Source organism: Salmo salar, chromosome ssa14 (assembly GCF_905237065.1).
Source record: "Salmo salar chromosome ssa14, Ssal_v3.1, whole genome shotgun sequence".
NCBI lineage: Eukaryota > Metazoa > Chordata > Actinopteri > Salmoniformes > Salmonidae > Salmo > Salmo salar.
In genome coordinates this window covers 62,984,518-63,005,190 of record NC_059455.1, presented here as the reverse complement: position 1 = coordinate 63,005,190, position 20,673 = coordinate 62,984,518, and the positions used below count along the sequence as shown (strand labels likewise).

The following is a 20,673-nucleotide window of genomic DNA, read 5'->3' as shown; positions in this document are numbered from 1 at the left end:
TATATAGAGGTGTGTGCCAATCCAAATCATGTCCAATCAATTCAATTTACCAAAGGCGGACTCCAATCAAGCTGTATAAACATCAAGGATGATCAATGGAAACAGGATGAACCGGAGATCAATTTCCAAGTCTCAAAGCAAAAGGTCTGAATACTTATACATTTGCCAACATTACTAAAAACCTGTTTTCACTTTGTCATTATGGGATATTGTGTGTAGATTGATGAGGGTGAAAAATATATTTTTTAGAATAAGGCTGTAATGTAACAATGTGTGGAAAAGTCAAGGGGTCTGAATACTTTACAAAAGCACTGTATATGAAGGTAAATAAACAGCGAACTGTTTAGGAGTGGTCATTTGTGCTTTGGCAAAAATTGCTCTCAATTTAAATCAGTGGTATTCAAACCTTTTCAGCGCAGAGCCCATTTTTTGCGCCAGAATTTCTACCAACCCCACCCACTCAAACAAATAGCGTAATCAGTCCGTACTTAAAAATGTTGCATTAAAGCTGACTTAAGTGTTACATTTTGGAAATTATTTTCACTACATCAGGGATAGCGCGTAGAGACATTTAGGATTTCCAGCCTTCTTCATTGTGTAGGTAAAATGTTATTTTAATTAAAAACAGCATTTGAAGGGAACAACCAATGAGCAGCAGGTGCTTCTCAGGGTTGCTGCTAATCTTCCAATCAGGGATGTGGGTTTCTGGTCTACCTGTATACAAATTAGACCCCATTGCATTTCCCTCGCGTCCCCACTAGGGGGCGACTTCAAATACCACTGATTTAAATTAAAAGGGAAGGAATGAGATTTTTACATTTTTATTAGATGAGGGTTTCAACAATTCACTTTAGGCAAAGAAAAGGATAGTTATTTAGTAATAATATTTAATGTTTTAGTTTACTGAAAGGAAAACACTGGGGAACAGGACCTAGGTAATGAACAATGTGTATGCATGTTACGGGATAGGGCTTAACTGTGGCGTAGGGTTGGTAAAAGGGGGAGGGGAAAAAAATCACATCGATACATATACTCATCATCATCCCATTGTTTTACAAAGACAGTCCCCAAACTCATTCCCACCCACCCATAGAATAGCAACAATGATAAAATAAATGATACTTGGGAGTATTACAAACAAAATGCTAATAAACAATATATAATAAAATATAATACGAATTGTACAGTATTCTCCGGTTGTTCCCATTGACCTTTTCCATTCCTGACACCTAAGTCCCATTAATGTTTTCATATATATATATATATATATATATATATGAATAGTTTACAGAAAAATGCTCTCATTCCATTCTGATCCATTTCAACCTATTCAGCTAGTCAGTTTTGCAAAATTTAACCGAATGTTTGAAAAGATACCTCCAGTTACACTAAGTGATTAATCAATTTGGTAAGTCAAGTTTCATAACAGGAGGGAATTCATTTACTTCCTTTTTCAGATAAATTGCTTCTTAGAATGGCTGGCCTGTCTTACCGGCCAATTTTTAGCTTCAGGCCAAACATCTGTATGAAAAATAATCTCTACAGGGAACAAAGAAAGAAAAAAACACATTGTACAGAACGAGACAAAGACTATACTGTTTAACTGTGAATAATGACAGAAAACATAAAACATCAGTACTTTTGGTACTCCACTCTTACTAGTATGCATTCATAATCCCAGCGCAAACACAGCTAACAAAAACGATACTGTGGTTGAAAGCATTTTAGAAGAGGTGCTACTCAAACACTCAGATCCAGAATACTCTCTCCCCTTTGGGGAAGCAAAGACCGGTGGATGGTGCTTTTGATGTGAGCCTTTAAAAGTCTCCTTACAAACATCTCTGCTATATTAAGGATTGTATGGGATGTAAGCCTGTTGCCCACATCTTTAAAACTTGCTAGTTCTTGCTTGTTTTTTAGTTTAAAAAAATCCTACACTAGAAAATAATTAGTGGCTGTATTCAGTCACCACTGTTGTTCTCCCAGGCAGGCCCCCCTGGCCCTCCTTTTCCGCTGTCTTCTCAACAACCTCTCTTGGGGACAAGTTCACTTTCAAGGCCCAGTTTCCACTACCTAACATAGATTGACCCTGGCATGCGACGCTGTGCCTCTCCAGGAGAGATCCATTCCAGAAGCGGGAGCGGCATTTGGGACATGAGAACCGCCCTTGGGAAAGGTGACGTCCACGATGAATGAGGGCTTTCCGTAACGTCCGAGAACGCTTTCCGCAGACCGAGCACTTCAGACGGGCTTGGTGGCCGTTATTTCTTGGAGGATGCCTCACAGAACGATGGAGCAAAAGTTTGGCCTGACTGGCGAATGTGGTGCTGGGGCAGTACTGGCATGGAAAACGTTTTATGGGGACTTCCATAGATGACAGCCCACTGACTTTAACCACACCTCCGCACCATTGTCTAACTCTATACCCTCCTCTCATCCTCAGGAGCTGGGCGAGCAGTTTCTTTTGCTTAAGCTTTTCATGCATTATTCCCTTTTTCCGCTTCATCACTTTGAGTCTCCTGCTCGTGGCCTTATTCAAGGCAACCCCTACTAGTTGCCCCCCTCTCATTATACTTTGATATTCAACCCTCCTTTTTTTCTCTCTTTTTCTCTTGCCACCAACCCATCCTTCTTGGGACTGGAACTGAAAAGGGCGGTGTTGACCTTGGGAGGATTGGTTTGGCATGTAGGAGCCTGACGGATAAGTTAAGGGGTGGCCTGATTCAAAAAGAGGGATGTACTGATCTGCTTGGGAAGGATGTTGGGTTCCACTAGCTGGTGGGATTGCTGACCCGGTGCGGCCCAATCCATGCTGCGATTGCCTGTGCCTGGACAAGCTGTTAGAATAAGCAAAGGCCTTCCCGCATACCTCACAGCAGAAATTCTTTTCACCCCTTATTCCACCACCATGGACAGTTTGTTGATGGGCTGTCAAGTGGAACTGATGGCGGAAGGATTTCCAGCACGTTGTGCATGTAAAGAGCTTCTGAGTGGGCTGAGGGGGCTGAGTGGATGAGCTAGACCCCTGAGACTTATCTTGAGGGTACGGATAATAAGATTGAGAGTTTGCTTGATTTCCATCTAGACTAATAACCCCTCCATGGCCTTTAGCTATTTTTCCTCCTGGTGTACCATCCAATTCCACTTTTGTGTGTAATTTTCCATGTCTCACCAAGCTCTGAGCGTAAGCAAACTCTTTACCACATAGGTCACATTTGTAGTTCTTCTGCCCAGAATGCACAGTGGAATGTTTAGTAAGATGGAAGTACTCTCGGAACTCTTTCCCACAAACATCACACCGGTGTGGCTTTTCACCTGTGTGAACACGGTCATGCCGACGTAGGGTCTCACGTCTCCTAAATCCTTTACCACAAACTCCGCATGAATATGGCCGTTCTCCCTCTCCACGACTTCTTCTTTGTCGAACTATGATTCCATCAGGTCCTGGTTCTCTCTTTTGCCGAGGCTTGCGGGGCTTTTTCGGTTTAGCATTCATCATCTGCTGGCTTGGATGGGTTAAAGGGATGGTAGAGCCACTTCCTGATCTGTAGGTCTTGTCGATTTCTGATGTAGATGATGGACCACCTGGTGAGACTCCCATATTCCCAAAGCCAAGTCCTCCAAGCAAACCTCCAATGATGTCTCTTCGCTCCTCTCCTCGACTCTCGCCAGTACTTATCTCGCAGGATGCAGCGGCAGCTGCAGCAATGGCAGACATGGCACTGCTAGTGACCTCATCCTCAGAGTCATCCAATAGAGATGAAAGAGGAAGATGAGGTTGCTGTTGATGGAGATGGTGTTGCTGTTGACTTTGAGGGTGTGGGTGTAAGGTAGGAGCCAGTGGTGCCTTTCTGAGTGTCTGGCTTGATATCCCACTGCCATGGGAGCTCTCTCCAGAATAACAAGATGGGTTAGCCTGCTGTCGTCGGTAGTCATCGACACTGTAGGATGGCTGGTATGATGGCCGGTTCCTTGAATAATCCGTGCCAAATTTGCTCGCGCCATCTCGTTGGTAATCACCTGTACCACTGCCTCCAGCCTCCATTCCAGTTTTTCTGCTACTCGCACTTGATGAGCTTTGATTTTCACCACTACCACTTGGTCTGGGCCGGGAATTCCTTCCAGGCTTTCCACAGGTGCCAGACGCAGCATGGTTTAGCAAAGAGGTACTCTCTCGGAAGCAGCGACCACAAGCAGGGCATCGGAAAGGCTTATCATCATGGATCTTCTCATGCCTGGTGAGGGACTCACGGCGGTTGAAAGACCGTTGACAGACACCACATGCAAATGGACGAGCCCCTGAATGGATAACACCATGCTGGAGGAGGTGCCCCCTTTTCTTGAATCCCTTTCCACATTCGGTGCAACAGAATGTTTTGTCTTCGCTTGAAGTGTCTGGCTTGGCATCTTCAGAAGTCAAACCATGACTACGGAGATGCCTGCGAAGGCTTGTAAGATGACTGAAAGTCTTTCCACATTCACCACAGTGGTAGATGGCTTCAGGGTCAGGTTGACAAGGCATGGAGGCCATGGGATTTAGGTTTTCAGGTTTAGGTAGCTGTGAATCATTAGCTACCAGCACAGAGGCCGTGGATGAAGAAGGGGCTGAGGAGGAAGAGGAGACCGTTGAGGAGGACTGTTGTGTTGAAGAGAGGACTGATGAATGGTTACCACCAAGACTGGTTATGGCTCCTCCTACAAGGCCCGGTTGAATGGTTGAATTTTGACTGTGTTCAGTGGAGCTGCTGTGGCAGTTACTACCACTGCTACTGCTGTGACTGGTGCCATCTGCTTTTCTCTGAGGAAGGTAGCCAGCCATAGCCTTCTTTCTCCTGCTACCACCACTTCCACCAGATCCACTGTCTCCTTTACCTTCATCTTTCGAAAGTGATAAATGGAGTGGTAGAGGGAGGGGCATACCGCTAGCCTCTTGTTGCATCAACGAAGCCAGCTGATTGGAGGAGAGAACTGGAATACCTTGGAAATCAAAGCCACCCAGAGACGACGGCTGAGGTGTTGGGTGAAGAGGATGGTGTGGGTGGGTATGGCTGTGAGAGTGAGATAAAGCATGGGGTGCCAATGGTTGCTGCTGCTGTTGAGGCTGGGGAGTGGAGTGACTATGACTGTGAGAGGAGTGAAGAGCTGGAGGTGGGGCAAGGGCTGAGCTCGAGTCACTAGCTCCTTGGCCCAAACCCAGGCCAAGATGATTATGACCCCCTTGTTGAACCAGAAACTGCTCCAGACTGCTGTTGGTCGGGACACCAGAAAGAAAGTACTGATTGGCGGCAAGCATGCAACTGAACTGCTGATGTAAGCTACGTGGATCAGACTGCCCAACGAGTGGTTGCCCTAGGGAGGACACTGCACTGCCAGGGTTGTTAGAGGCGGACGATGAGGCTGATGGGGAGGGCGAGGAGGAGGATGGTCCAGGTGATGCTTGGGGAACAGAGAGGCCAGGGTGTAAGGGTGGCGGTGGGGGAGCAGATGTAACCACTCCTCCAATAACACCAGATCCTCCACTGCTACTACCCCCAAAGTCAAAACGTCCCATTCCAGAGTGCAGCTGTTCCTGGGCTAGCGCTGCTTCTGCAGGGTGAAACGGACGTAAGAATTGTGGGTATCCTGCAGCAGAGCTCCCACTAACACTACTGCTCATCTTGCTGGATTTCCGTGAACTGTGTGAGGATGAGGACTGGCTCTGGTGTGATATTGGTGGAGGTGGGGCACTCATTTTGGCAAATATAGATGAAGAATCAGCAAAAGCATTACTTCTAGACCCCTGAAGAGACCCCAGACCGAGCCCAGAGAGAAGAGCCCCTGAGGACTCCCCCTGTTGTTGGTGCTGCTGCTGAAGCTGTTGCTGGTGCTGAAGTTGGACTTGCTGTTGGTGCTGGAACTGTCTTTCCAATCCAAGGCCTTTAAACTGGTGGGCTTGGTGTCCACTTAGCATATCTAGAATGTCCAAGGGGTACTTACTGAACTGGAACATCTCCCACTCACTGATGGGAGGTTGTTCCTGGGTCACTCGCCCTACTGTTGAAGCACAACAATATCCCACCAATAATAATCAATTATCAATAGCCACAGCTACTGGAAGTAATGCTTCATGAACAACTCTAGAATGACTCGCTGCTACCAATGTCTATCCCTGATCCCCTCTTATACAGATTAATGCCTACTGCTTGCACGTTACAACCAAGAAGAGCAGGTAAAAGGTCCATTTAAATAATAAATTATTTTCCTAATTTGGAATACAATGTATAAAACACAAAGTATAAATAGTATGCAGTCTACGTAGTGTTTTTAGATTCCTTCTATAGTTGTAGTCTATTTTTCACCAAAAATGTGAAGCTGTCAGCATCCAGCTGGGGAGATGAAGGATAAACAGGTGTTCCACTTCTTTGTCTGCCCGTTGATGTCACGATCTCGAAGACTGGGGAAAAACAGAAATAGGGATTAAGATAAATAGGCCGGGTGCTTGATAGCACCTCATCCCCAGAGAATTTACCATGCATAATTTCTAATAATTTTCAGCTCCTATTGTTAGCATACATGACCACATATCGCTAGACAAAACTCTGGAGACCTTCATTTTCCAACTTAAGAATTGTTTGTTTGCATTTTGACATCTGTGCCTGTTGCATAGACCAAAGCAGAAACCAATCCTGTTAAAGGTGCATTTGGTAATATAACCAACTGCAGGTACTAAAGGATTACAATCATTTACTTTATTGAAACACAAAAGGGCCTACATTTTCAGGTCAGAATCAGACAATGATTTGAAAGAGCAAAAAACAGGACAATGGCCCCTGAGAACCAAAGTTGCTTGTCCGCAGGGTCCTTCCATTTGATTTCAATCACTTTTTGACCTCAACCCTTTTGATATGAACAAAGCTTTCTATACATATTTGCCTATGGTAGAAGCAGGTTTAGAATTTTAGAAATCAGCCTTTCAGGCCTCTCAAGTGGCACAGCTGTCTAAGGCACTGCATTGGAGTGCTAAGACGCCACTACAGCCTGGGGTTCAATCCCAGGCTATGAAACAGCCGACTATGACCGGGAGCCCCATAGGACCGTGCTCAATTGGCCCAGCGTTGTTCGGGTTAACAGAGGGTTTGGCAGGGGAGATTTCCTTGGCTCATCAATTTCTAGCGACTCCTTGTGGCGGGCCAGGCGACTGCAAGTTGACTTTGTCCGTCAGTTGAACGTCGTCTCCTCCAAAACATTGGTGCGGCTGGCTTCCGGGTTAAGCGAGCAGTGTATTAACAAGCAGCGCGGCTTGGCGGGACATCTTTCGGAGGACGCATGACTTGACCTTTGCCTCGCCAGAGCCCATTGGGGAGATGCTGTGATGAGACAAATCGTAACTACCAATTGGATATCACAAAATCGAGGAGAAAAGGGGATAAAATTACAAAGAACATTTTATTATATACAGCACCAGTCAAAAGTTTGGACACCTACTCATTCAAGGATTTCTCTTCATTTTTACTATGTTCTACGATGTAGAATAATAGAGAAGACATTCAAACTATGAAATAACACATTCTAATCATGTAGTACTCCCCCAAAAAGTGTTTAACAAATCCAAATATATTTTATATATTTCAGATTCTTCAAAGTAGCCACCCTTTGCCTTGACAGCTTTGCACACAATTTGGCATTCTCTTAACCAGCTTCATGAGGATGTCACCTGGAACGCATCTCAATTAACAGGTGTGCCTGGCAATTGCGGAATTTCTTTCCTTCTAAATGCGTTTGAGCCAATCAGTTGTATCATGACAAGGTAGGGTGGTATACAGAAGATATCCCTATTTGGTAAAAGACCAAGTCCATATTATGGCAAGAACAGCTCAAATAAGCAAAGAGGAACAACAGTCCATCATTACTTTAAGACAAGAAGGTCAGTCAGTCAATGCAGAACATTTCAAAAACGTAGAAAATTTCTACAAGTGCAGTCGCAAAAACCCATCAAGCACTATGATGAAAATGGCTCTCATGAGGACCGCCACAGGAAAGGAAGACCCAGATTTAGCTCTGCTGCAGAGGATAATGTTCATTAGCGTTAACTGCACCTCAGATTGCAGCCCAAAGAAACTCTTCAGAGTTCAAGTAACAGACTAGAGGTCGACTGAGTATGATTTTTCAACGCCGATGCCGATTATTGGAGGACAAAAAAAAATAAAAAATGTGTTCATTCAGTACGGTTGTAACTGTTTGTTTATACACACACACACACACACACACACACACACACATATATATATATATATATACACTGCTCAAAAAAATAAAGGGAACACTTAAACAACACAATGTAACTCCAAGTCAATCACACTTCTGTGAAATCAAACTGTCCACTTAGGAAGCACCACTGATTGACAATAAATTTCACATGCTGTTGTGCAAATGGAATAGACAACAGGTGGAAATTATAGGCAATTAGCAAGACATCCCCCAATAAAGGAGTGGTTCTGCAGGTGGTGTCCACAGACCACTTCTCAGTTCCTATGCTTCCTGGCTGATGTTTTGGTCACTTTTGAATGCTGGCGGTGCTTTCACTCTAGTGGTAGCATGAGACGGAGTCTACAACCCACACAAGTGGCTCAGGTAGTGCAGCTCATCCAGGATGGCACATCAATGCGAGCTGTGGCAAGAAGGTTTGCTGTGTCTGTCAGTGTAGTGTCCAGAGCATGTAGGCGCTACCAGGAGACAGGCCAGTACATCAGGAGACGTGGAGGAGGCCGTAGGAGGGCAACAACCCAGCAGCAGGACTGCTACCTCCGCCTTTGTGCAAGGAGGAGCACTGCCAGAGCCCTACAAAATGACCTCCAGCAGGCCACAAATGTGCATGTGTCTGCTCAAACGGTCAGAAACAGACTCCATGAGGGTGGTACGAGGGCCCGACGTCCACAGGTGGGGGTTGTGCTTACAGCCCAACACCGTGCAGGACGTTTGGCATTTGCCAGAGAACACCAAGATTGGCAAATTCGCCACTGGCGCCCTGTGCTCTTCACAGATGAAAGCAGGTTCACACTGAGCACATGTGACAGACGTGACAGAGTCTGGAGATGCCGTGGAGAACGTTCTGCTGCCTGCAACATCCTCCAGCATGACCGGTTTGGCGGTGGGTCAGTCATGGCGGTGGGTCAGCCCTCCATGTGCTCGCCAGAGGTAGCCTGACTGCCATTAGGTACCGAGATGAGATCCTCAGACCCCTTGTGAAACCATATGCTGGTGCGGTTGGCCCTGGGTTCCTCCTAATGCAAGACAATGCTAGACCTCATGTGGCTGGAGTGTGTCAGCAGTTCCTGCAAGAGGAAGGCATTGGTGCTATGGACTGGCCCGCCCGTTCCCCAGACCTGAATCCAATTGTGCACATCTGGGACATCATGTCTCGCTCCATCCACCAACGCCACGTTGCACCACAGACTGTCCAGGAGTTGGCGGATGCTTTAGTCCAAGTCTGGGAGGAGATCCCTCAGGAGACCATCTGACACCTCATCAGGAGCATGCCCAGGCATTGTAGGGAGGTCATACAGGCACGTGGAGGCCACACACACTACTGAGCCTCATTTTGACTTGTTTTAAGGACATTACATCAAAGTTGGATCAGCCTGTAGTGTGGTTTTCCACTTTAATTTTGAGTGTGACTCCAAATCCAGACCTCCATGGGTTGATAAATTGGATTTCCATTGATTATTTTTGTGTGATTTTGTTGTCAGCACATTCAACTATGTAAAGAAAAAAGTATTTAATAAGATTATTTCATTCATTCAGATCTAGGATGTGTTATTTTAGTGTTCCCTTTATTTTTTTGAGCAGTGTATATTTAGAGGTCGACCGATTATGAATTTTCACCGCCGGTACCGATTATTGGAGGCCCAGAAAAACCCAATGCCGATTAATCTGCCGATTTGTTTTATTTATTTGTAATAATGACAATTACAACAATACTGAATGAACACTTAATATAATACATCAATATAATCAATTTAGCCTTAAATAAATAATGAAACATGTTCAATTTGGTTTAAATAATGCAAAAACAAAGTGTTGGAGAAGAAAGTAAAAGTGCAATATGTGCCATGTAAAAAAGCTAACGTTTAAGTTCCTTGCTCAGAAAATGAGAAAGCTGGTGGTTCCTTTTAACATGAGTCTTCAATATTCCCAGGTAAGAAGTTTTAGGTTGTAGTTATTAGAGGAATTATAGGACTATTTCTCTCTTTACCATTTGTATTTCATATACCTTTGACTATTAGATGTTCTTATAGGCACTTCAGTATTGCCAGTGTAACAGTATAGCTTCCGTCCCTCTCCTCGCCCCTACCTGGGCTCGAACCAAGAACACATCAACAACAGCCACCCTCGAAGCATCGTTACCCATCGCTCCACAAAAGCCGCGGCCCTTGCAGAGCAAGGGGAACAACTACTCCAAGTCTCAGAGCGAGTTACGTTTGAAACGCTATTAGCGCGCACCCTGCTAACTAGCTAGCCATTTCACATCGGTTATACCAACCTAATCTCAGGAGTTGATAGGCTTGAAGTCATAAACAGCTCAATGCTTGAAGCACAGCGAACAGCTGCTGGCAAACACACGAAAGTGCTGTTTGAATGAATGCTTACGAGCCTGCTGCTGCCTACCATCGCTCAGTCAGACTGCTCTATCAAATCATAGACTTAATTATAACATAATAACACAAAGAAATACGAGCCATTGGTCATTAATATGGTCGAATCAGGAAACTATCATTTAGAAAACAAACCTTTTATTCTTTCAGTGAAATACGGAACCGTTCCGTATTTTATCTAACAGGTGGCATCCCTAAGTCTAAATATTGCTGTTACATTGTACAACCTTTAATGTTATGTCATAATTATGTACAATTCTGGCAAATTTATTACAGTCTTTGTTAGGAATAAATGGACTTCACAGTTCGCAACGAGCCAGGCGGCCCAAGCTGCTGCATATACCCTGCATCTGCTTGCACGGAGCGCAAGAGAAGTGACAATTTCCCTAGTTATAAGAAATTCATGTTAGCAGGCAATATTAACTAAATATGCAGGTTTAAAAATATATACTTGTGTATTGATTTTAAAGAAAGGCATTGATGTTTATGGTTAGGTACACATTGGTGCAACGAGTGCTTTTTTCGCGAATGCGCTTGTTAAATCAACACCCGTTTGGCGAAGTAGACTGATTCGATGAGAAATTAATAGGCACCGCATCGATATGCAACGCAGGACACGCTAGATAACCTAGTAATATCATCAACCATGTGCAGTGATAATAGTGATTATGTTAAGATTGATTGTTTTTTTATAAGATAAGTTTAATGCTAGCTAGCAACTTACCTTGGCTTCTTACTGCCCTTGCGTAACAGGTAGTCAGCCTGCCACGCAGGCTCGTCGTGGAGTGCAATGTAAGGCAGGTGGTTAGAGCGTTGGACTCGTAACCGGAAGGTTGCAAATACGAATCCCTGAGCTGACAAGGTAAAAAGCTGTCGTTCTGCCCCTGAACAAGGCAGTTAACCCACCGTTCCTAGGCCGTCATTGAAAATAAGAATGTGTTCTTAACTGACTTGCCTAGTTAAATAAAAGGTGTAAAAAAAATTATATACAAAAATATCTATATATATAAAAAAAAAAAAAAAAACGGCCACAATCGGTGTACCGATTACAGATTGTTATGAAAACTTAAAATCGGTCGATCTCTAATATATATGACAATTACATCAATACTGAATGAATAATGAACACTTATTTTAACTTAATAGAATACATAAATAAAATCTATTTAGTCTCATAAATAATGAAACATGCTCAATTTGGTTTAAATAATGCAAAAACACAGTGTTGGAGAATTACCGTAATATCCGGACTATTAAGCGCACCGGAATATAAGCCGCACCCACTGAATTAAAAAATATATATATTATTTTGAACATAAATAAGCCGCACATGTCTATAAGCCGCAGGTGCCTACCGGTACATTGAAACAAATGAACTTTACACAGGCTTTAACGAAACACGGCTTGTAAAAAAAAAAAAAATCCTCACGCTGCTGTTTCCAACATCTTATCGACTCATTAAGACCAAGCTCCTGTGCAGCAGCTCTATTTCCTTTTCCAACAGCCAGATCAATCGCCTTCAACTTGGAAGCTGCATCATATGCATTTCTCCGTGTCTTTGCCATGATGAGGGTGACAAAATGACTACCGTAATCAGAATGATGGGAAGTTTGAGAGCGCTCGATTTAATCTAAACCAAAAAGTTGTTTGACCGTAACCCGTTCGGGCAATTTCATTGGTCTAATGAAAGCTTCATGCCGCCAAAAAACTGAGCACGTCACAGAATGTGTTTTTTGGAAGAAAAAAAATTTAAAGAGGGAAAAATCCATATATTAGCCGCGTCATTGTTTAAGCCGCGAGGTTCAAAACTGGGAAAAAAGTTGCGGCTTATAGTCCGGAATTTACGGTAAGTAAAAGTGCAATATGTGGCATGTAAAAAAACTACCGTTTAAGTTCCTTGCTCAGAACATGAGAACATATGAAAGCTGGTGGTTCAATATTCCCAGTTCTTCAATATTCCAAGTTAAGAAGTTTTAGGTTGTAGTTATTATAGGAATTATGACACGTCGACTATTTCTCTCTATACCATTTGTATTTCATACACCTTTGACTATTGGATGTTCTAATAGGCACTTTAGTATTGCCAGCTTAATCTCAGGAGTTGATAGGCTTGAAGTCAAACAGCGCTGTGAATCAAGCATTGCTAAAACATGCTGGCATACGCAGGAAAGTTTGAATGAATCCTTACGAGCCTGCTGCTGCCTACCACCTCCCAGTCAGACTGCTCAATCAAATATCAAACCATAGGCTTAATTATAATATAATAAACACAGAAATACGAGACGTTGGTCATTAATATGGTTAAATCCGGAAGCTATAATATGGAAAACGAAACGTTTATTCTTTCAGTGAAATACGGAACCATTCCGTATTTTATCGAACGGGTGGCAACCCTAAGTCTAAATATTGATGTTACATTGCGCAACTTTCAATGTTATGTCATAATTATGTCAAATTCTGGCAAATTAGTTCGCAACGAGCCAGGCGGTCCAAATTGTTGCATATACCCTGACTCTGCGTGCAATGAACGCAAGAGAAGTGACAATTTCCCTAGTTAATACTGCCTGTTAACATTAATTTATTTTAACTCAATATGCAGGTTTAAAAATATACACTTCTGTGTATTGATTTTAAGAAAGGCACTAATGTTTATGATTAGGTACATTCGTGCAACGATTGTGCTTAATTCACTAATGTTCTTTTGTTAAATAAATCACCCGTTTGGCGAAGTAGGCTGTGATTCGATGATAATCAATGTGGTGCCTGTTAATTTATATGCAACGCAGGACAAGCTAGTTAACCTAGTAATATCATCAACCATGTGCAGTTAACTCATGATTATGTGAAGATTGATTGTTTTTTTTAAGATAAGTTTAATGCTAGCTAACAACATACCTTTGGCTCCTTGATGCACTCACGTAACAGGTGGTCAGCCTGACACACAGTTTCCTCGTGGAATGCAACGTAATTGGCCATAAACGGCCTCCAAAAATGCAGATTACGATTGTTATGAAATCGTCCTTAATTAAAATTAGGCCTTCATGGTTGAATTGCTGCAAAGAAACAACTACTAAAGAACACCAATAAGAAGAGACTTGCTTGGGCCAAGAAACGAGCAAGGAACATTAGGACAGATTTCCACCAGTCTTCGGTCTGATGAGTCCAAATTGGAGATTTTTGAATTCAATCGCCGTGTCAGCATTCTGCAACAATACGCAATCCCGTCTGGTTTGCGCTTAGTGGGACTACCATTTGTTTATCAACAGGACAATGACCAAAAACAGACCTCCAGGCTGTGTAAGGGCTATTTGACCAAAGAGGGTGATGGAGTGCTGCATCAGATGACCTGGCATCCACAATCACCCGACCTCAACACAATTGAGATGGTTTGGAATGAGTTGGACCACATAGTGAAGGAAAAGCAGCCAACAAGTGCTCAACATTTGTGGGAACTCCTTCAAGTCTGTTGGAAAATAATTCCTCATGAAGCTGGTTGAGAGAATGCCAAGAGTGTGCAAAGCTGTCAAGGCAAAGGGTGGCTACTTTGAAGAATCTAACATCTAAAATATATTTTGATTTGTTTGACCTTTTTGGATACTACATGATTCCATGTGTGTTATTACATAGTTTTGATGTCTTCACTATCATTCTAAAATGTAGAAAATAGTAAAAATTAAGAAAAACCCTTGAATGAGTAGGTGTCCAAACTTTTGACTGGTACCACACACACACACACACACACACACACACACACACACACACACACACACACACACACACACACACACACACAATATGCATTTAAACCCATTTCACCTGCATTTTATATTTGTAAGTCATCAATAGCGATCAGGGCGTGCAACTATAGTTTTACTTCACGCAAAATAAATGAATGGTACCCATTAGATTGCAAGTCTATTTGGCTTGCACTATGTCAAAGACATCAGAATATGCTAGAGCCCAATTGCACCCTTTGACTCATTTCTCAAAGGAAAACTCAGCTGGGTCGTTCCATACAATTTCAACCAATTTCTGACTGCACCCCTTTTGAGTTTAACAAAATCTCTCATACATGGTGGAAATGGTCAGAACGTGACTTTTTGGAACCTTTTTTGACAAACCATTCAGGAGATGCTCAAAGTTGACCCATTTTCAATACCCCACCCTACCATGAGACATCCATGTCTTTATCACTGAAAATTATAAACGATTGAGATAAATACCATTTGAAATCTTACAAAACAGGGTTGTCAATATTCTGATTAAAAAAAGTTAATAAAAAAATAGACTAAGTTAAAGTTATATAAAAATATAAACGCAACAATTTCAGCGATTTTACTTAGTAACAGTAAATCTGTCAATTGAAATAAATTCATTGGGCCCTAATCTATGGATTTCATAGGGACGCACCGGCCAAACCTGGGCCTGGAAGTCTTGGAACTTTTATTGGTCTATTAACTCATTTACCGCCCGGTAATGTCCCCACGCAGGCCAGAACTCCATACCACCACAACAGGCAGAAATTTCAGGCAGTCGTTTTAAACAGCTCTTACACTAAAAGGGCATTATCAACTCAAATTGGCAACATATTTGCGTGTGAATAAAACATTTATGCGCATTTTCCCTTCAGTGGTGTTTACGTCAAACTGACTTGTTGCATAGAAAAATCTGTGCGTACTGCCCACCCATTTTTTTTTTCATGTACAGAATAAAAATCTAAAGTTCAATGTGTTTCTGTTGCATTTTCAACTCTACCGATAGCTGTCACAAAAACAGTTACGTTGAAATAGCAAATGTGCCTACTCTGGTCTTGGCACATGCACTCTAGCCCAGGGTTTCCCAAACTCGGTCCTGGGGCCCCCACTGGGTGCATTACCAAAACGGCAGTCAAGCATCAGTCATGTCACCAGAATAAGACCCTCAATATTTATTGGAAAGCATCGTCAAGCTCATAGCGTGCACTTTCACCACCCTGTGAAGTTCATAACTTACTTCATCTGTAGCCTAATAAACTGCATGGTTTCACGAGTCATAGTGGGAGGACCACACACACCATATCGTCGCGTGACTCCAAGTTTGCTTCGATATGATGGTAATTAAATCAGCATTTGTGCATTAAAGGCATTTCCACCGACATTTATCACATAATCCATTTGACCGACACAAACATCCCACCATGTCGAATGAAAAAGTACCTATCTGTATTTATAATATTGTACCGAAACTTCCTGTTTGTCACACCAATCTACTTTATTTTTTATTTTATTTTATTTTTTAAATAGGGTGCGCATGAAAACGTGGTTATTTTCACAATATTATTCCAACCTCAGTGTGGAAATATAAAACACACAGAAACCACATTTGACTGCAATGGGCCTTTAATTTTTTAACAATGGACATTCCCACTCAAGTCAACCATCTTCGTAGTACCATTTGAAAGTTTAAAATGTAAACTATTTTCTTGTATTTTTTACATTTATCAGCAAAAGCATGAGAGCAACCATTCTAGACAGTATGCTGTGTCTCAAACGATCGCAGGCACAACAAATACCTCAGATGTAAAATAGGGTACAAGCCAAAATGTGTTTTTCAATTCTGGTCCTTGGAGCCCACAGAGGGGACACATCTTTGTTCTAGCCCATCACTAATTCAATTAACCACCAAGCCCTTGATTAGCCTAATTGAGCTAAGGGCAAAGTCACCTAGAAATATATTCTGGGGAAACACTAGTGTGGTCAAAATAATCTTTCACCTCCTTTACCTTTTTTCCAGGTGACTTTCCTGACTTGGTTAGAGACATGGGTAAGTGGAGAATGCCACAGGTACATACCCACCTCACAAAGAATATTCATAGGCTACATTTCAATATGGTAACACCAGCGGTGTGTTCAGCGGGACGCAATGTTTTGGAACGGTGGGATAAAAATGTGCTACGTTGAACCGACGTGAAATAAGGAATCACGTCAGCTCTACTCATGGAATTTCAATCTGCAATGTTCAAGAACGTTTTGCAACTGAACATGGCCCTGGGCTACACCTAACCTTCAGTGTCTTAACTTCTTTGGGATAGGGAGCAGTATTTTCATGGCCGGATTAAAAAACGTACCCGATTTAATCTGGTTACTACTCCTGCCCAGAAACTAGAATATGCATATAATTAGTAGATTTGGATAGAAAACACTTGAAAGTTTCTAAAACTGTTTGAATGGTGTCTGCGAGTATAACAGAACTCATATGGCAGGCCAAAACCTGAGAAGATTCCATACAGGAAGTACCCTGTTTGACAATTTGTTGTCCTTCTGTTGCATCTCTATCGAAAATACAGCATCTGTGCTGTAACGTGACATTTTCTAAGGCTTCCATTGGCTCTCTAAAGCCGCCAGAAAGTGGGGTGTCTGCTGTCTCTGGGCAAAGAACAGCAGCAGAATTTGTAAGTGGTCAGCCTGGGGACAGTGAGACTGGAGATGCGCGGTCACGAGACTACTCCATTTTTTTCTTTCAGCCTTTGAATGAATACAGCGTTGCCCGGTTGGAATATTACCGCTATTTTACGAGAAAAATAGCATAAAAATTGATTTTAAACAGCGTTTGACATGCTTCGAAATACGGTAATGGAATATTTTGAAAATTTTTGTCATGAAATGTGCTCGCACGTCACCCTTCGGATAGTGACCTGAACGCACAAACAAAACAGAGCTATTTGAATATAACTATGGATTATTTGGAAGCAAAACAACATTTGTTGTTGAAGTAGAAGTCCTGGGAGTGCATTCTGACGAAGAACAGCAAAGGTAATCCAATTTTTCTAATAGTAATTCTGAGTTTAGGTTGTCCCAAACTCGGTGGGTGTCAAAATAGCTAGCCGTGATGGCCGAGCTATGTACTCAGAATATTGCAAAATGTGCTTTCGCTGAAAAGCTATTTTAAAATCTGACACCGCGATTGCATAAAGGAGTTCGGTATCTATAATTCTTAAAATAACTTATGTATTTTGTGAACGTTTATCGTGAGTAATTTAGTAAATTCACCGGAAGTTTTCGGTGGGTATGTTAGTTCTGAACATCACATGCTAATGTAAAAAGCTGGTTTTTGATATGAATATGAACTTGATTGTTATACAATACATGCATGTTTTGTTCAATGTCCTAGGAGTGTCATCTGACGAAGATCAAAGGTTAGTGCTGCATTTAGCTGTGGTTTGGGTTTATGTGACATATATGCTTGCTTGGAAAATGGCTGTGTGATTATTTGTGTCTATGTACTCTCATAACATTATCTAATGTTTTGCTTTTGCTGTAAAGCCTTTTTTGAAATCGGACAATGTGGTTAGATTAACGAGAGTCTTGTCTTTAAAATGGTGTAAAATAGTTGATTGTTTGAGAAAATTGAATTGTGGTATTTTAGTTGGTTTTGTATTTCGCGCCCCGCTAGCGGAACGTCTGTCCTCAACAGGTTAAAGTAAATCTCACAGGAACCCCAGGGTAAAACTTCTGCTAGAGTACAACAATGAATTCACTGTGTCCTTCCCCATAACAATAGACACAAAAACAGTTTACCGTCTTGTGGGTAATTTTCAATGACCTTTCTTATAGGGCGATAAGCTCACCCAACCTATTGTTATCAAACAAGTTATGAGTTATAATAGCCAAGAAAATACAATGATGACACATATAACCTAACAGAAGTTGGTACAACTGTCTTATGTTATAATAACCAAACAAGTAGCCTACTCCATAGATTATTTGTATTGTCATATGAAACTTTAAACAAATGTAGGCCATTTACTCTAAATAAAGTCTAAAATATTAATGTTGTTGTTCTCATGGAATGACATTGCTTGAGCACTACAATAAGGCCTATATCATAGACATTAAGTGTTACCAGTAACGTTATGTATGGGTCAGATTTTCTGTTCTCAATCATTTACTCTTTTTTCAGGAGGGCACTTTGATAGAATGCACAAATTGCAGATGTAGGCTATGCACTAAAGCCTCAAAGGCAAAGAAAATTAAATGTATTTAACTAGTTATGACATTCTCTACGATTGAACTTTAAAGTCTGAAATACCAAGAAGGCAATCAAATAGGCCTAAACAGAATGCAGCTTGGGCCTTGGTCAAATCAACGTTTATTGGTCGCGTACACAGATTTGCAGGTGTTATAGCAGGTGCAGCGAAATGCTTATGTTACTAGCTCCAACATTGCAGTAGAATGTCTCGCAAATGCAACCCAACTAAAAACATAACAAAAAGTATATATATTAGCGAGAATCGAGAATATACATACGTGACATAACTTGTGCAAAGTTTAGCAAAAAAAAAATATTGGCATGCAAAGCATTTCATTTTATGATAACATACTGTGAATCATTATGCATTGCAAATTGACAAAACTAAGGATTAGCTAACACGGCCATATCTAGACCTGTACCTGATAAGTGTTAATTGCTTACTGTTCAGATATTTGCAAACATAATAGGTTTTCACACATTTTTAGGTCAATACAATCCTTTGTAAATTATCAGTGACGTTCCCAGTATTTCCTAATAATTCCTGCTGGTCTGTGAAGACCTTGCTTGCCCCACTACAACGTTGTAACGCAGCTACCATTCGAACAATATATTTTAAAACATCTTACCAACAGGTTTGGTGGAATGTATATGGTCTGGAGACTGGTGTCGCGCATTCTTCTTGAATGAAGATCAAAAGGGGGGAACAGGTAGAAACGAATGGGTCTACTTCCATTGATCTTCAGGTAGGTAGCTAACTAGACTAACTTGAAAAAAAGAAGAAATTGCAGGTGGTGGCAAAAATTAAAAAATTTGCAGTTCGTCATTCGCCAGCTAACGTAAGCAGGCTAACGTTACCTTTTTTGTTTTGTTTTTTTATAGGCGGCTGCCTACAGTTTTCAACCAAAGTAACAAGAAAAAGTTATTTGGATTTGAATACAGGAGTCTTCCAATCATGTCGTTGTTAGCTAGTTAGCTAATAATTTAGAATCTCGTATGAACGCCTGGTTGCATAGGTAGCTGATCCTAAGCTAACCTAGCCACAAAGATAATAACTAGGTTGATAGCTGTCGTTTTAGCTAACATTATATCTAGCATTCAAATCCCCTGCCAAAATGGTTAAAGAAAAAAATATATAATAAAAAGTGCGCGGGAAATGCCGTGATAACTACAACGGCCTCCTTTTTTTTATGTCAGATTGCCATTTTTCTTCATCCAGGGAAAAATATTTTCAAAGGCCTGCCTCTCCATCGGCCCAGGAGGGCTATTTTCGACTCGTTGTTAACAAAAACTATTTCCGCTGGGTTGGCCTGCTAATTCAGATATGTTTCTTATTTGAAGCAGATGCTTGAATCGTTAACTCTTCCAAATGAGCCCTTTCTGGAGTTTTTGTCGTATTTTCATTATTTTTCTTCGGTCAAATATTTTCCGCCCCGTGTCAATTTTATGTGTACCCGTCTAGGGGCTACGGCTGCTAATGTTCTTCTCCTTAAAATGGTAGCTTCCGGTCTGTATTCTATTTCCGGGTAGTGTCACAGGTTAAGAAGTCCGACCAGCTGTATCTGGTTGTGCGTGTATAACTCAACCAATCTATGTATGGCCATTCCATGGCATTGACAAATACATAATTAAATGCATTTATTTAGTTGAATTATGCATTAGAAAAAAGCAACTTTATATTCAAATACATTTTTAGTCTAGGAAATAGAGTGAATACATTTTTTAAAGGAAATATTGCCAGATTAGTTTCCATGTGTGCTCATACTGACATCATTCATACTGAATCCACAAGGGTGACAACGGGAAAAAAGATCAAATGACTTCATGTTTTGGTATAAGAAAGGTTGAGAGAACAATATCAAAGTGGCTCACATATTACTAGACACTTAACAGATGTGCATCACATATGTGAGGTAAAGCAATTAGAAATAATTAGTTCAGAGCATTTGGCCCAGAGAGTTTTATATTCCTGGAATTTTAAGTAAACGAGTAGAGTGTAATTATAGGGCCATTTTCAGAATTTACAGCCAGTTTA

At 41.6% G+C, this 20,673-nt stretch overlaps 1 protein-coding gene across 1 annotated transcript; it reads right to left on the bottom strand.

The window, feature by feature from the left end:
* Positions 1–805: 805 nt before the first annotated feature.
* LOC106570005 (zinc finger protein 865) lies at positions 806–20,157 on the bottom strand. Its single transcript, XM_014141849.2, has 2 exons — positions 19,268–20,157; positions 806–6,433 (listed from the first exon to the last, which is right to left on the bottom strand). Exon 2 carries the CDS (start codon positions 5,987–5,989, stop codon positions 1,949–1,951), a length of 4,041 nt encoding a protein of 1,346 aa, XP_013997324.1. The 5' UTR covers positions 5,990–6,433; positions 19,268–20,157; the 3' UTR covers positions 806–1,948.
* Positions 20,158–20,673: the final 516 nt, after the last annotated feature.

Excerpts from the sequence above, each read along its gene's own strand:
- LOC106570005 (XM_014141849.2), bottom strand. The coding sequence starts at position 5,989 with ATGTTCCAGTTCAGTAAGTACCCCTTGGACATTCTAGATATGCTAAGT.